This window comes from Oryctolagus cuniculus, chromosome 12, assembly GCF_964237555.1.
Source record: "Oryctolagus cuniculus chromosome 12, mOryCun1.1, whole genome shotgun sequence".
Taxonomy (NCBI): domain Eukaryota; kingdom Metazoa; phylum Chordata; class Mammalia; order Lagomorpha; family Leporidae; genus Oryctolagus; species Oryctolagus cuniculus.
The window spans coordinates 99,899,058-99,916,564 of record NC_091443.1 but is presented as its reverse complement, the minus strand read 5'-3'; the positions used below and the strand labels follow the sequence as shown (position 1 = coordinate 99,916,564).

The window sequence follows — 17,507 nt, the reverse complement described above, 5'->3', positions numbered from 1 at the left end:
GCAAAATAATTTGGTAAAATTTCCCAGAAATGAAGGGCATCAGCTGCTGCGTTATAGGGGTTCACCACGGACCCAGCACAGCGATTGCAGACAGGCCCGTATTTAACTGTTATCTTGCAGGGAAAGAATTAGGAATAATACTGTCAGCAATGCTTGGGTTAGTTTTTGGCATACGTGTGTGTGTGTGTGTGTGTGCATTTCTGTTAGGTATGGGTCTAGGTGCACAATTGCCAGGTCATGGAGTATGAACACATCACATCAAATGGTTTTCCAAAGTGGTTCGAAGCTGTGGAACACTGAACCTGTCTTGGTCAGTCCCAGCGGTGCACTCTGCCTTCCGCCCCTTGTGTTCTGATACCAGAATCCCCCAGGAAAGCACCTGCTCCAGCGCTGGGTGGAACAGCCGTTTGTTTACATGCTGCAGAGCTGGGCTGGCTCCAGTAGTGTGTGATGGTCCCCATAGCTAGTGGTGTCCTGGCAGCTGCCGCAGGGCAGCTTACCTGTGTTCCCCCCTCTGGTACTACAGGAGAAGGGTGTCCTTGGTCCAGGTCACTTGCAGGCCTCTGGTCAGACTGTTTTCATGCAGTACTGAACAATTGATGCTAGTCCTGACAGGGCTGTGGATAGGAGGCCATTCTCTGAGGGAGAAAACAAAACAGGGCGATACCTGGATGGGAGTTATGTGTTCAGCCTGAAAAGTCATCCAACTGAACCCTTATGGTTTGTGCACTTTTCTGTTACATTATTAAAAAGTTAAAATTGGGGTCGGTGCTGTGGTGTAGCAGATTAAGCCGCCCCCTGCAGTGCCAGCATCCCCATATGAGCACCAGTTCAATTCCTGGCTGCTCCACTTCTGATCCAGCTCCCTGCTAATGTGACTGAGACGGCAGCAGAAGTGGATCCCTGCACCCATGTGGGAGACCCAGAGGAAGCTCCTGGCTCCTGACTTCGGATCAGCTCAGCTCTGGCTGTTGCAGCCATTTGGGGAGGGAACCAGCGGATGGAAGGTTTCTCTCTCTGTCTCTCCTTCTCTTTGTCTATAACTGTGCTTTTCAAATAAATAAATAAATATTTTTTAAAAAAAATTTGTAAATGTATAAATTAAGTGTATTTGTGTGAATATGTTAACTGAAATTGAGAAGATAAAACTAATGTAATTTTCAAGTATACTAAATTTTTTAGACGTGTACATTGAGGCTTGAGGAAAAGTCATAGTGTTTATGGAGTTGGTATTTTGATTTGTTGTTGGGTATAAATTGGTGCCTTATGAAGCAAGGGCAGGAAACCACACATCCCTGCTGACTGGGTTGCTGTACTAAAACCAAGGCTTTCTGTCCTGGACCATACCCTCTGTGTTGGTGTAAGTACAGTGATCAGCTAATGCTGGGGTAGGGTTTGTGTTTTGATTTTGTTTTTTTCTCCCCTCTCTTTTTTTTGAGATTTACCCTAAATTAATTAGTGTCGTGACTTTGACCTTTACTTTCAAATGTGACATGAAGCCATGAATATGTTCCCATTTCTCTCTTCTTTATCCATGTCTTCCTGTTTCGTAGGTTTTTGTGGAAACCCTGGATAAATGTTTTGAAAATGTGTGTGAATTGGATTTGATCTTCCATATGGATAAGGTATGTGTCATTCCGAACCAGGATTCCTGGCAGACTAAGAGTCCAGGGCATCTCTGGCCCCCTCTACACCCTCATATTCTTTCTTTGACTTTTTGCAGATACAGTCCTCAAATCTATTTTGTTTAATCATTAAGTTTAATAGTTGCGACAGAGATGGCTCAGATCTGTTAATAGTTTCAACATAGAGATTATTCCTGGGCCTATGTCATGATTATTCTGTTCACGGACAGACTTCTTAAATTGGGCAATGATGACAGTAGAGTAAGTGACTACTTGGCCAAAGGTGAGATATAAATAGTTTTATGTTGATTATAGAATGAGGTTCACAGGCATTGATAGTGAAGCTTTGGCATAATCATGACCTGGGGACTTTGCTTTAATTAGTAGGGTATGTGCCCTTGCAAGAGTCATAGCGGTACTAAGACATCTGTAAGGTCACATGAGGCCAAGCGATGCACCGTAGGAAAGCAGACCGTCAGGGAGGAATCGGAACGGTCCCAAGCAGGTGCCCTCAGATCTGTTTTGCTGGCGTAACTGTGGCATGACCCGTGTCCCCACGTGTGAAATTAACGCAGCAAGGGGCTAAGGATGGCCACATGTATCTTATTTGGCTGGGCATACTTGCTGTCCCCAGTGCTGGCACAGATGAGGACTAATGTATCTTGGATTTGCTTGGTCCTGGTTTTCTCACATGACTGTGGTTGCTGTGGTCCACGGCCCTTGCAGGGAAATGGGAGTTTTAGGGAGCTGCTGCAGTTGCTAAGCCCTGGCCCTTTACTGATCTGTGTTTCCATTGTGATGAGTCAGGAGCTTTTAGATCTGTTGCTGCTGGCACAGCCATCCAGAGGGCTTTCTTGTTTTCCAGCGGGACCCTCAGTCTCAGTTGCCTGTGTCGAAGGGTGCAGATCCCACGTTGCATGCTAATGCAGTGAGTGTGTTCTTGAGTTCGGCTGTTGGAATAGAGGGTAGTTTTCTCTCTCGACCTCTGGCTTGGCTGTGTGACTGCATTGGCAGCCTGGGGAATCTTAGAGGTCGAGCCTTCTTTAGACACTCAGACTCCCTGACAGCCTCCCAAGGCTCCCAGGGTTCACGGCTGCTTCTGAGGTGGTCACTCACTTTCCTATGAAAGGAGCTTGGAAACTTCCGAAATCTCTTAGCAGGCACTTGAGAGTTATTTTGTGTTTGTCAGTTGTTAAAGGTGCCTTTCTCCTGGGATTCCTGTCCAAGAGAGCCATGGTTAAAACGTAGTTCCCTCTGTACTGGTGAGAAAAACAGGTGAATATAAAGAGACTTAGAATATTAGGGGAGTAGAGGTGTGTCTTCCGTAGGCCTTATGGTTGTTATTTTTAAAAAATGTATTTATTTATTTATTTGAAAGGTGGATTTACAGAGTGGGAGAGGCAGAGGCAGAGAGAGAAAGAGAAGTCTTCCATCCACTGGTTCACTCTCCAAATGACTGCAATGGTGGGGGTTGGGTCAGACCAAAGCCAGGAGCCAGGAGCTTCATCCAGGTCTCCCCTGTGGATGCAGGGGCCCAAGCACTTGGACCATCTTCATTGCTTTCCCAGGTGCATTAGCAGAGAGCTGGATGGGAAATGGAGCAGCCAGGACTTGAACCAGCACCCATAAGGGATGCTATCCCTGCAGGCAGTGGCTTAACCTGCCAGGCCACAGCACTGTCTGCATGGTGGTTATTTTTAAACTTTTTTTTTTTTGGTGGGGGGGTTTATTAACATTTAATGAACCGTGAGGCTTCAGCCCTCCAAAGACACAGGCTCTCGCCACCCACCCGCCATGCCCTTAATCTTCTCAGCCCTCCTTCCGAAGGAGCTGGCTTCACAAAGATGGGCTGCTCTGGGAGCTTTCCCTTCGGCAGAAGGTTGCAGGAGCCCACGCGCACCACCTCATGAGGGAGCAGCTCCCGTGGGTTTTGTTGGCATTTACCTTGTGTCTGCTCACTGCACAGGGCCACAGCTTATCACGGCTGACAGCTGGTTCCTCTGTAAGTGGTAACATCTCACACCAGCTTTCCCAAAGTAACCAGGGTGGTATTTACTGAAGTTGATCCTGTAGCAATGCTGGCTACCAGCATTAGCCTGGTGCCCCACGTGCTTACCCAAGTGGCTGTGCCATGCCTCATAGGGCTGTGAAGTTTCTGGGTCTTCCTCAGTCTGGATGGTATGTCAGAAGCTGTGGGGAGAGCTAAATGGTTTTTATTATTATTATTATTATTATTATATACAAGGTGCTACCTTTGGGGTTACCTTCTGGTGTGCAAACTGGACCCCTTTAACTTCTCAACATGGCACATAGATTAAGGGTCGGATTTTACTGGGAGAGCAGGCATTTTTAAGCAAGAGAAGATGCGAGGCCAGCACTTTGGCACAGCGGGTTAAAACCCTGGCCTGAAGTGCTGGCATCCCATATGGGCACTGGTTCTATTCCAGCTGCTCCTCTTCCAATCCAGCTCTCTGCTGTGGCCTGGGATAGCAGTGGAAGATGACCCAAGTCCTTGGGCCCCTGCACCCACGTGGGAGGCCCAGGAGAAGCTCCTGGCTTCTGGCTTTGGATCGGCACAGCTCCAGCCATTGGGGCCATCTGGGGAGTGAACAGCGGATGGAAGACCTCTCTCTGTGTCTCTACCTCTCTCTGTAACTGTGTCTTTCAAATAAATAAAATAAATCTTAAAAAAAAAAAAAAAAGAAGAAGAGGCACGCATTGCTGAGATCTTCCTTCTGTCCGCTTGGAGAGGTGTATTCGGGCTCTTGTGACTCCTCCCTGCCCCTCCCCCAGTGCTCTCTGGTAGGCTGAGAGAGACACAAAGTGCTGGGACACCAGCCCGCGTGCTTGTGATTGCCAGCCGTGTATAGAAGTTGTCTGGGAATGCCAGCTGCCTAAATCCTGCACGCTGGGATGGGAGGGGGACCCTGTGGACTGATGGCTGGGAGGAGGCAGTTGTAGGTCCTGTGGGAAGTTGAGTGTGGGTGAGCTCCTCCCACTGCAAGAAGGGGGAATGTTTCCAGGCCAAGCTGGCTCATCGTCTGGGCAGCCCGGAGTGTGCTCCCAAGTTGGCTTGCAGAATCCTCACTTACACTGCTCGGTGTCTTCTTCTCTTGCCTGGTGGGGCATCACCCCGCGGGATTTAAATGTATTGCTGCATACGATTCCATTATGTGAATATGCCACCATTTATGTATCAGTTCTATGGATTGGCTTCATTTTGAGTTTGGGGTTATTATGAAACATGTTGCCATAGGTATTCTTGAAAATGCCATTGTAGATGTTGTCCCTGTCCCTTGGAACACTTTTATAGAGGAGTTGCTGGGTCATAGAGGGGGCCCGTGGGAAGCAGAAGTGGAAGCACACGGGCATCAGTGGCCAACAGCACCAGCACACAGACCTGAGACCCCAGGCCTGATGTGGGTCCTGACCAGGCCACCATGCCAGCCACTGTGTTAGATATCGCCAGCCTTTTCCAGAGTGGTTGTGTCAGTTTTTACTCTCACTGTAGGGGTGAATGTTTCCATTGCTCCATATCTTCACCAGGAATCCATGTGCTCAGTGTGGTGCGTAGTAGTACTGTTAACCAAGTATTTCCCGTGTTTTCTCCTCAGGACACATGGAAGAATTATACTTCCACCTCCTCTTGAAATTAGGTATAGTCCTGTGACTTGCCTTAGCCAACGAAGTATGAGTGACAGAGCCTTTTAAGTAGAAGTTTAATAGCCAGTACACAGATTGTCTTTTCTTCTGCTGTGGCGGTTGTGGGAGTGCGGATACAGAGGCTCCCTAACGGCCCCACAGTGGACATGTGCAGCATGAGAGGGAAAGTTGTTGAGGTGCTGAACTGCAGGTTGACCCGACGTGTCCTGACTGATGCAGAATTTAGATCTCAGTCTGAGATGCACTGAGTGTGTGCAGTGTACTTCCCTGTGCTCTGGTTGTCATTCTTTTGGTTACTCAGAAAAATGAGTCTCTTGGGGCCAGAGCTGTAGCATAGCGTGTAAAGCCACTGCCTGTACTGCTGGCATCCCATATGGATGCCAGTTTGAATCCCAACTGCTCCAGTTCTCATCCAGCTCTCTGCTATGGCCTGGGATAGCAGTAGAAGATGGCCCAAGTGCTTGGGCCTCTGCACCCGTGTGGGAGACCTGGAAGAAGCTCCAGGCTGCTGGCTTCGGATCCGTCCAGGTCCTGCCATTGCAGCCATTTGGGGAGTGAACCAGGGGATGGAAGACCTCTCTCTCTCTGCAACTCTGCCTTTCAAATAAATAAATAAATCCTTAAAAAAAAAAAAAAAAAAAAAAAAAAAAAAAAAAAAAAACAGGTCTTGTTCAAAAAATCTTTCCTGGGGCTGGCATTGTGGCATAGCCAATTAAGCCTCCGCCTGCAATGCCGGCATCCCATCCCATATGGGCGACAATTCAAGACCCAGATGCTCTACTTCGGATCCAGCTCTCTTCTACTGCACCTGGGATAGCAGTAGAGGGTGGCTCAAGTGCTTGGGCACCCGTACCCACGTGGGAGACCTAGAAGAAGCTTCTGGCTCCTGGCTTTGGCCTGGCCCAGCCCTGGCCATTGCAGCCATTTCAGCCATTTCGGGAGTGAACCAGTGGATGGAAGATCTCTGTCTCTCCTCCTCTCTCTTGCAACTCTGCCTTTCAAGTAAATAAAAAGTCATTTGTATGTGTATGTGTGTGTGTGTTTGTGTATGGGATGATCTTTCCTTCCCTGAAGTGATAGAAGTGTTCTCTGTATCTACTAAAAGTTTTTAGTCTCTACCTCACCTGGATTGTCATTTTTATCTGGTAGGGTCTGCTTTCACTTTCCGCCAGCACAGACAGCTAGGGTGTCTAGCGCTTCCAGCCCACTTCCTTTCCCTGCTGCTCTTCCACGTAACTTGGGTCACAGATTAAGAGCCCATGTGTGCATGTGTCTGTTTCTATTCTCTGTCCTGTTGTTTGTAACTGTTAAAGAGAAGATCCAGCCACTTTCTTCTTCTCCCATCTACTGATTCACTCCTCAAACGCCTGTAATAGCTGGGGCTTAGGCCGGAACTGAAACCAGGAGTCAGGAATTCAGCCAGGCCCTACCCTGTGCCAAACACCCACCCCTACTGATGATATTTAAATTCATCTTTTTTTTAGTACTGCTATCACTGTGGAAGTCATTACATTTCTGTTTGTTGATGTTGAAACCAAAGATTGTGTTAAACTGTTAATAAATCTGATTTTATCTGTAGACACTGTACCCATTGTTTTTCCCATCAGTGATTGGTTTATCTGTTTCCCCTCACCCTGATGACTCATACCTCCAGTTCCATGTTCAGTAGAGGTGACAGTGGCATCTGTCTTGTTCCTGGCTCCAGTGGCATCTTTCACCCTGTTCTGTGAAGCACATAGGAGCATTTGCTATACTTTTTTTGTAAATATTCTTATCGGGTTAAACAGGTTTCTTCCCTTTTCCTAGTATCTCGGAATTTTTAACCATGAAAGCATGTTAGAAGTTATCCAAGGCTTTTTTCTCCATCTCCTGAGGTAATCGAGTTTTACCTCCTGGTTCTGATGTTTTTTATGAACACCCGCAAAGGCAATGAAGTAATCCCACCACGACGTGGGACGTGGCTTTGCAGGGGAAGTAGGGAGCCATAAACAGGTTGCTCCTCCTCATGTGATTCATCTTCAAATAAGTGCCATAAAGTATTCTGCTGTCCTGCACATTCCCTTTCCAGTCGCTCACTGTCTCAGCCGTTCACGTGGCGTCAGGAGTGACTTCTCATGTCTGCTGAGGGAGGTGAGAGGCAGCGGTCTGAGGAGTCGGAGCCCACCCTGCTCGCCTCCGGAGGACGGCTCTGGCAGGCAGCCAGAAGGAAGCTCACCTTTGCCCTCACATGGAGTGGTTGTAAATCTGGTACATCTGCCGTTGGTAGTAAAAACTGGTCTTTTTAGATGGGCAAAAGACCTGTCAGCAGACAACAGAAAGGTCGCCTTCAACTCCATCCAAAAAAAAAAAAAAAAAAAAGATTTATTCATTTTATTTGAAAGGCAGAGTTAGCGAAGACCTTACGTCTGCTGGTTTACTACCCAGATGGCTGCAGTAGCCCAGGCTGGGCCAGGCTGAATCCAGGAGCCAGGAGCTTCCTCCAGGTCTCACATGTGGGTGGCAGGGCCCAAACACTTGGGCCCTGTTCCATTGCTTTCCCAGGTATATTAGCAGGGAGCTGGGTTGAAGTGAAGCAGCTGGCACCCACACCAGCACCCACATGGGATAATGGCATCATGGGCGGTGGCCCAGCCCTCTGTGCCACACACCAGCCCCACCTCTGTCCTCCCTAAATTGAAGAGTACCCCCACCTTGAGCTCGGAAACACCTGTCGTTTAGGAAAGCCACAGGGCGTTTGGGAGCTGCAGTGGACATTCCCAGGTAGCTGCCCATCCCCTTGAGCAGATGTGCCTGGAGCAGTAGGCACATCTGGTAGAGAAGACCAGATATGACTGAATTCCTGCTGCCCGGCAAATTCTTTCTTTCTTTTGATGTTTATTCATTCATTTTTGTCTTCTTGAAAGGCAGGGCATCAGGGAGAGAGAGATCAATCTTCCATCTGCTGGTTCTCCCCAGATGCCAGTGACAGCCAGGGCTGGGCCAAGGCAAAGCCAGGACCTCAGAATGCAGCCACATCTCCCAGGTTGGGGGTAGGGGCCCAAGCACTTGAGCCATCATCTGCTACCTCCCAGGAAGCATTAGCAGGAAGCTGGAATTGCAAACAGAGTAGCCAAGGCTCAAACTGACCTTCTGATATGGGATGCAGACATCCCACAATGACTGTCCCCCTCCCCCCTTTTAAATATTGTTTATTTGAAAGGCAGAGAGAAGAGAGAGTGAGATCACCCATCTGCTGGTTCAGTCTTCAAAATGCCCACAACCAAGGCTCAGCCAGGCAGGTCTCCCATGTTCCAGGTCTCCCATGTGGGTGACAAAGACCCAAGTATTTGAGCCATTATCTAGTGCCTCTCAGGATGCACTTTAGCAGGAAGCTGGATTGGAAGTGGAGCTGAGACTTAAACCCACGGACTACAGTATGGGATGCAGGTGTCCCAAGGGACATTTGCTGTGCCAAATGCCTGCCTTGGCAAATTGTTTCTTTTTCTTTTGTCTTTTTTTTTTTTTTTAAGATGTATTTATTTGAAAGGCAGAGTTACAGAGAGGCAGAGGCAGAGAGAGAAGGAGAGAGGTCTTCCATCCGCGGCTTCACTCCCCAGATGGCTGCAACAGCTGGAGCTGGGCTGATCAGGAGCCAGGAGCTTCTTCCGGGTCTCCCATAGGTGGCAGGGTTCCAAGAACTTGGGTCATCTTTTGCTGCTTTCCCAGGCCAAAGCAAAGATCTGGATTGGAAGTAGAGCAGCCAGGACTCGAACCGGCGCCCATATGGGATGCCAGCACTGCAGGTAGCGGCTTTACCAACTGCACCACAGCGCTGGCCTGGCAAATTATTTTTAACCTCACAGCTACTTTTTTAGCATTCTAAATTGTTTTTGTTAATATCCTGTTTTTATCACTGCTTGTCTCTTCTTTACCACCTCTCCTTTTCCTCCTAACAAGGTTTGTACCATTCTGTTTCTGGAGCTATGTCTTCTTCTTGTCTCTCCCTAACACACACAATATCTTGCTTCTTCAACTAGTTTCTGAAGTACCTTGTGTGTCCCTCTGCCTCTGAAAATCTCCAGACTGCCCCCGTCTCTCCCAGAATGCAGCTCCTCCTGTGCTTCTACTGCCCCTTCCAACTGTAGTTGTATTTCCATCATTCATTCAGGACTTGTTGACTAAATGATTCACACCAAATTTTTCAGTTCTACATAATCTGTTCCTTTCCTGGAGCCCTAATACTTGTGTTTCTCTCCAACCCAGAATCCTCTGATGATTTCCAAGTCTTGTGTCCATTCCCTGGTCATCACCTTCTTTGATGTTTTTGTAGAGCTTGATGCTCTTAGTCACTCTAATCCCTTTCCACCCTTGTTTCTGTCTCATAGAACTCCAGATTTTTCTCTTACCCTCTTCCTACTCCGTACCAGTAAATTGTCAGTGTTATCTCATGTCTCCTTCCTTCTCCATTGTATATTTCTGTCATAGGTAGCATCTATTTATCATATTTAAACTATGATCTAGGTAGGTAGTTCTTGAACTGGTAATTCTAGGCCCAGTGGCCTCTTCTGGTATTTCAGAATGGCCTGAGTCCTATTCCACTATTTCCCACTTGCCTGAAGATATTTCTTTCGAATGTCTTTCGAACACCTAAATTTCTTGCTGTTTCTTCAGGGCCAGCCCTCTCTGAAGCGAGTGTTTTCGGTGCTTGTGTGCTTCCCCAGCTGTCTGTGAAGCACATTCTTGTGTGTGAGTTGTGCCATTCACAGCAAGATGGTTAGAAATCCATCTTGGAAAACCCAGGAGACTGGGCCCTGCCACCCCAATTTAGACCTGCTGGTGCAGCCCTGTAGCCTCCACAAAGCAAATGTAAGGAGCATCATCTTTAGGGAAAAAAAAGATTTATTGTATTTATTTGAAAGGCAGAGTTACAGAGACAGAGGGAGAGACAGAGAAAGAGAGATCTTTCATCCACTGGCTCACTTCTCAAAGGGCCGCCACAGCCGGGGCTGGGCCAGGCTGAAGCCAGGAGCCAAAAGCTTCTTCCAGGTGTCCCACGTAGGTGCAGGGGCCCAAGCACCTGGGTCATCCTCCGCCACTTTGCCAGGTGCATTAGCAGGGAGCTGGATCAGAAGTGGAACAGCTGGGACTTGAACTAACACCTATACAGGATGCCGCCACTGCAGGCAGTGGCTTTACCCACTGTGGCACAACGCTGGCCCCAAGGAGCATAATCTTTAAGGGCTGAAGAAAAATTATCATATGGAAGAAATGAACTGAAGTACTTGAGCCATCACCTGCTTCTTCCTAGCGTGTGCATTAGCAGAAAGCTGGCTTCAAGATCGGAGCAAGGACTCAAACCCAGGCACACCTGCCCCAGATTTAAATGCATAAAACCTTTGACCCAGCAATCCTCTTTTGAGGGATTTATCCTAAACCTAAAGGGAAATGAACCCAGTACTTAAAGGCTCTGTGGGAGGCTTATTGCCACATTCCTTGTTACAGAATAAAAAAAAGGCCCAAGTGTCCAACAGAGCACTATTTTGTAATGAATATAGCACCTCATTGTTCTTTTTTGTTTACATTTTTAATTTACTTTCATTTGATTTGAAAAGCAGAGAAGCAGGTAGAGACAGACAGAGATCTCCCATCCACTCTTCACTCCCCAAGTGTGTGCACCAGCCAGGGGTAGGCCAGGCCAAAGCCAGGAACTGAAAACCCCACCTGGGACCCCCCCGTGTGTGGCAGGAACCCAGTTACTGGAGCCATCGTCTGCTGCCTCTCCAGGTGCACATTAGCAGGAAGCCGTTGGAAGTAAAGAAGCCAGGGCTCACGAGGCGCACTAATACGGGATGCAGGTGTCCCTGCCCCAAGCACTCAACCCCAGTTTTACGTTTTCCCTATCTTTGCGTTTGTCCTTGGATGCCTTCCCAGCTCTAGCACTGTGCCAAACTGGGTGGGATGGTCTTCAGGTGAGTGTCCTTGAGGAGTTTCCCAAACATAGCCCGGTAGTTCATGATTTAAACTGTTAGAGGCTTGAGCAAGGTCTGATTACGTGGTCTCAGCCATTTAGTGCTTATCTTCCAGGGCTAGTTGGTTCCTCTTTGCTTTCAGAAATTCCTAAACTTAACTGAACTTCCTGAGTAGTGAGCTGGGTGTTGCTGTTAATTATGGTGAATTGAATTCTCTCCCAGGAATGTGGGTGATCTGAGCTGCTGAGACACCAGTGTCAGCAGGAAAGTTGGATGTGAAATTCAGTTGGGCTTTAAATTTTTGGTCATCAGAGTCAATTCAGTGACTGGATTGCAGCAATTTACGCAGCCTGTCTGTAGATTTCCGTCTGCACGGGGCTCTCAGGAGAGCTGGAACCTGTGCTTCTGGGAGGCCTGACCTGAAGAACTGGCGTGTGGAATTTGCAGTCTGCTAAGGGTAGGCTGCTGAAATGGAGAAATGCTGAGGTTCAGAATTCAAACTGTGAGCACCCTGTTGGACTGTGTTTCTCAGGTGTCCCTCTGGGGAGCAGTTTGTGATAACAAAGCTCACTAATGCCTTCCACAACCTGATGACCTTGAAGCGGGTGTCCAGAAACGCAGGGAGGAGTGAGGGGTTCGTGATGTGTGTTTTTCTCGATGAAGGGAGGAGCAGTTTTGGCCTAGAAGGAGACATTCTGTTTGAGTTTGTGTTCTTGTAAAACGTGCTGGTTAGCATCTCTGACCATCCCCTGGCCACCTCTGTGGCTCTGTCTGGATGGATCTAAGTGAGAAGCAAAGAGCCAAGGCCAGCCTGGCTTGTGTCCATGTGTCCCAGGTCCTCTGCTGTCGCCTGATAGGAATCTTGTGTCCACTTTTTTTTTTTTAATTTGTTGCTTAAGCAGCGAGGAAATTCATTTTCTCACATATGCAAAGACCACCTGCAGGGTGGAGTGAGAAGATAATGGAGACAGCAGTTCAGTAGTGTCATCAGGGGTCGGCTGTGGCATAGTGGGTAAGTTACTACCTGAGACGCCAGCATCCCAAATGGGAGCCGGTTCAAGTCCTAGCTGCTCCACTTCTAATCCTGCTCTCTGCTAATGTGCCTGGGAAAGCATTGAAGATGGACCAAGTGCTTGGGCCCTTGCACCCACTTGGGAGACCCAGAAGACGCTTCTGGCTCCTGGCTTCAGCCTGGCCCAACCCTAGCCATTGTGACCATTTGAGGAGTGAACCAGCAGATGGAAGACCTCTCTCTCTGTCTCTCTCCCTCTGTATCTCTGCCATATATATATATATATAATTTTTATTTATTTGACAGAGAGTTAGACAGTGAGAGAGAAAGAGAGAAAGGTCTTCCTTCCGTTGGTTCACCTCCTAAATGGCTGCTACGGCCGGAGCTACGCCGATCCGAAGCCAGGAGCCAGGTGCTTCTTCCTGGTCTCCCACATGGGTGCAGGCGCCCAAGCACTTGGGCCATCCTCCACTGCCTTCCCGGGCCACAGCAGAGAGCTGTACTGGAAGAGGAGCAGCCGGGACTAGAACCCAGCACCCATATGAGATGCCGGCACCGCAGGCGGAGGATTAACCAAGTGAGCCACGGCACTGACCCCTCTGCCTTTCAAATAATAAATAAATCTTTTTTTTTTTTTAAAGTGTCCTCAGAGATGCCAGGTACTGTCCATCTCCTGTCTCCTTTCCTTGGTATTGGCTGCAGAATAGTTTTCAGAGGCCAACACCTTACTCCCTCAGGATGATTGATAGAGATTAGCAATAGTAAGTTTTTTAAATGTCTAAAACCTCTGTAGTTTATCTTTAAAAAACAACATTTGTGATTGCTCATAACTACACAAAATATCTCTATAATACCTCCCACTTTTCTTAAATGAACTTTTGTTTGAAAAATCTTTAAATTTATTTTTACTTATTATTTACTTGAGGGACAGAGAAAGAGAGGGAAAGCTTCCACGCAGTGGTTCACTCTCCAGAAGTCTGCAGTTGGTGTAAGGCCTCCCCTAGGCTGGGACCAAAGCTGGGAGCCAGAAACTCAATCCAGGTGTCCTGTGTGCATGACAGAAACCCCATTAGGTGAGCCATCGCCTCTGCCTCCCAGGGTCTGCCTTAGCAGGAGGCTGGAGTCAGGAGCTGCAGGTGGGTTGAACCTAGGCACTCACATGTGGAGTGCTCGGCCCTAACGAGTAGGCTGAGGCCTGCCCCCCTTACTTGAACTTAAACTGCCTTGATGTAGTCTCATTGCTTGCCTGCTACTTGAGATTCAGAGAACCTCTTCAATTTGTTTAGTCATTGTTTGTTACTAGGTAAGAGCAGGAGGATCATTATGTACACAAAACAGCAAAATTTGACCTTTAGAACTACCTGTTTGATATCTATTCATTTCCATAACACCTAGTGGTTATCAAGATTGTGATCAAGAGCAGGGCCTGTTATCAGTGGTATTACTTGCCTGTGTCTCAGATAAACAAATTGCAGATTGCTTTGGTAGTTGGTTTGTAGCTGCCCTCACAGGTTGGCATTGAGATTGAAGTCTATAGTGCTGTTGCTGTTAACTCTTACATTGCGGAAGAGGATAGGCTACTGTGAGGTAAGAGGGAAAATTTCTGGATATTCCTAGTTAAAAATCCTCTGCCAGCCTTGATGTTTGTACCAAGCAGTGTGGGCTCAGTAATATGTTACTCCAAAATCCCAGTCACTGCTGACAAGTTCCCTCTCATTCATGCCACGTGGCCATTGTGGTGTCTTCACTTACTGAAGTCGCTTAGGGGTCCGAGGTGATGGAAGTCCTCCTCAGCTGGTGTTTCCACTGGGCACTCCAGTGTTGGCTCTTAAAGTGACATACCCCACCAATACTCACTTCATTCGGTCAAAGTAAGTCGCATGTCTATGCCCCAGGAACTAGGGAAGTGCTGTCCTACAGGGTATCCAGGAGGGGAAGAACCTGAAATAGTTTTGAATAATACTATGGCTACCACTTTTTTTTATTTATTCTCTTGGATATTCTTAGAAGATTCTTAGAGAATATTCTCTTAGAGCTGATATTTTTATCCAGTATCACTTTATAGGAGGGAACCTAGGAATTCTAGTATTAGAGAAATAGAGGAACACCCTTCTAAGAAAGAAACCTAGTTTAGGAAAAGGCATACTGTGCAGCAGCTTTATAGTTTCTCTAACAGAACACTGGACATTCATTTTTGTTTTTTTAATGTTCATTTTATTTGAAAGGCTCAGAGAGACTGATGGAGAAAGATCTTCCATCCATAGGTTAAGTCCCCAAATGTCGGCAACAGTAAGAGCCGGGCCAGCCAAAGCCAGGTCTCTCAGGTAGGTGGCAGGGGCCCAGGTACCTGAGCCATTATCTGCTGCTTCCCAGGGTACACATTGACAGGAACCTGGATTAGAAGTGGAATACCTAGGACTCGAACGAGGCACTCTGATAGGGATACAGGCATCCTAAGTAGTGAGTTAACCACTGTGTCACTTGCCCACCCCACCTTGGACGTACTTCCCAGATGAATTTAAGGTGACTTAAGAAATTAAAATTTTAAAACCTCCTAATGTTGTGGCATAGTAAGTTCAGCTGCCACCTGAGACACTGGCATCGCTTACTGGGGCACCAGTTCAGCTCCCAGCTGCTGTGCTTCTGATCCAGCTCTGATCCAGCTCTAGGAGTGAACCACCAGATGGAAGAGCTCTTTCTCTTTGTCTCTCTCTCTCTCTCTCTCTCTGTCACTCTGCCTTTCAAAGAAATAAATAAAATATGTCTTTTAAAAAAAATCTTCTAGGCTGGTGCCGCAGCTCACTAGGCTAATCCTCTGCCTGCGGCACTGGTACTCTGGATTCTAATCCCAGTCGGGGCGCCACATTCTGTCCGGTTGCTCCTCTTCCAATCCAGCTCTCTGCTGTGGCCCAGGAAGGCAGTGGAGGATGACCCAAGTGCTTGGGCCCTGGTCTCCCGCATGGGAGACCAGGAGGAAGCACCTGGCTCCTGGCTTCAGCCATTTCGGGGGTGAACCAACGGAAGGAAGACCTTTCTCTCTGTCTCTCTCTCTCTCACTGTCTAACTCTGCCTGTCCAAAAAAAAAAAAAAAAAAAAAAATCTTCTAACAGAATAAGTTGTTTCCATATCTGGGAAGCAAGTGCCTCCTTCATATATAATTATTATTTGAAAGGCAGAGTTACAAAGAGAGATAGGGAGAGAGAGAAAGAGAGATTAAGATCTTCCATCTGCTGGTTCATTCACTAAATGTCCACAACGGCCAGGCTGAAGCTAGGAGCCTAGAATTCCATCTAAGTGTCCCACATGGGTACAGGGACCCAAGCACTTAGGCCATCTTCCACCACTCCTTTCCCAGGTACGTTAGCAGGGAGTTGGATCAGAAGTAGAGCAGCTGGGTTGGGACTCAAAATGGTATTCTGACTTGGGATGCCTGCTCTGTGGTTTAACCCACTACCCCACAGCGCTGGCCTCACACCTCCCTCCTCACAGAGACTTCCTGCAAGTCATCTGTCCTGACCTTGGCTCTTTTTTTTTTTTTTAAAGATTTTATTTATTCTATTTGAAAGGTAGAGTTATAGATAGTGAGAGAGAGAGAGAGAGAGAGACAGAAAGAAAGGTCTTCTGTCTGCTGGTTCACTCCCAAAATGACCGCAACTGCTGGAGCTGCGCCAATCTGAAACCAGGAGCCAGGATCTTCTTCTGGGTCTCCCATGTGGGTACAGGGGCCCAAGGACTTGGGCCATCCTCCACTGCTTTCCCAGGCCACAGCAGAGAGCTGGATTGGAAGTGGAGCAGCCAGGACTGGAACCAGCGCCCATATGGGATGCCGGCACCGCAGGCAGAGGATTAACCTACTGTACCACAGCGCCAGCCCCCTGACCTTGGCTCTCAGATCTTGGTGAAATACTATAGTGTGTTCAGAGTGTTTTTGCCTTTTTTTCTCTGATTATCAGACAAGCATTCACTGTGAGGACTCCACGCTAAATATGGAGATACGAAGGTGATAAAGATGAAATTTGTCTTTTAGACAAAGTCTCCCCTCTCAAGAAGCTCATTGCCCAGCTGGAAAGATGAGTCAGATGAGTTTTGGGAAAAGTGACTTGTTCAGGAGAGGTGCTTCTCAGTAGGCCTCGTGCTGTGTGACGGAGCTGTCGTCTTGCACTGCTGTTTACAGCAGTGATCTCAAGTACTGCCTTAGTCAAATATGTGTGTGCAGTGTACCTCATACTGTACTTCATTAGGCTGAAACGCTTGTAAATTGTGTACATAGAGGAGTACAGTATTTAATCACAAGCTGTTATTCAATGGTATGACTCAGAAGTAGAGAAAGATAAATGGGACTCAGAAGAATATGGGCAGGTAGTCCATGTGCAGCTTTGGCTGACAGTCTGGGGTCCTAGATAGGGGAGTGTACTGCCCACAAGCTGTGTGAGGTGTGTAATGACACCTGCAAGGCTGGCTGAACACTGCAGATATGATTGGCCTTGTTCAGATGGGTAGGGGACGCTCGGGCTGGGTGAGGGAGAAGATCAGTGCCGAGAGAGGAGCAATGAGGGCTGCATAAATTCCAGAGTCCAGAAGTCATTAAGGGAGGGGGAGTCACAGGAAGGGAAATTAATGCTGCTTGGGCGGTCACCAAGTGCCAGGCATTGTGCTGGGTGCTGTTTGTCAGGTCGGTGATAGCATTCCTGGGAAACAGGAAATCGAGACTTGGGCCAAAGTACCTGAAACTGAAACCTATATTTCACTAAGCCACAGAATTTGAGAATTTTAAAGCGTGAATATTATTATATGTGTAAACAGAGTATTTGTCGATTTCCATTTCAAAAACCAAAATTCTTAGAGACAGAACGGTAGGAATAAAGTCCCCCCCCCCCCCCCCCCCGGAATGTGTGAGTGTTGGGGATGAGACCACAAGGGCTTTGGAACTGGGCATCAACTCCAGCTAGACAGAGGGTCTCCCAGAGGAGGCACTGTTGCATTGTGGGCATTACTGGTATTTAGTGTCTCCAGCCCCTCCTACTCAATGCCTGTAGGGCCAGCCACACGGGTATGCGTGTGGGATTAATGGAGGAGATCTGAAGTAGAGGCCACGTGGTTGTATGAGCCTGGGCTGCTGTGTTCCTGAGTGCAGTGGATGTTTTTTCCAAGCACTTTTGATACTTCCTCATTTTTTAAAAAGATTTTATTTATTTATTTATTTGAGAGGTAAAGCCACAGACACAGAGAAGGTCTTCCATCCGCTGGCTCCCCAAATGG

General features: G+C 47.6%; 1 protein-coding gene across 4 annotated transcripts in view; it reads left to right on the top strand.

The window, feature by feature from the left end:
* AP3S2 (adaptor related protein complex 3 subunit sigma 2) overlaps window positions 1–17,507 on the top strand; it is a 57,752-nt gene that overhangs the window by 19,297 nt on the left and 20,948 nt on the right. For 3 of the 4 annotated variants that reach the window (XM_051834275.2, XM_002721492.5, XM_008275343.4), the window contains exon 4: window positions 1,554–1,625. The exons of the other annotated variant lie outside the window; for it this stretch is intronic. In XM_051834275.2, coding sequence (XP_051690235.1) covers window positions 1,554–1,625 — 72 coding nt within the window. The remainder of the gene's footprint in view (window positions 1–1,553; window positions 1,626–17,507) is intronic. 4 annotated transcript variants of the gene reach the window in all.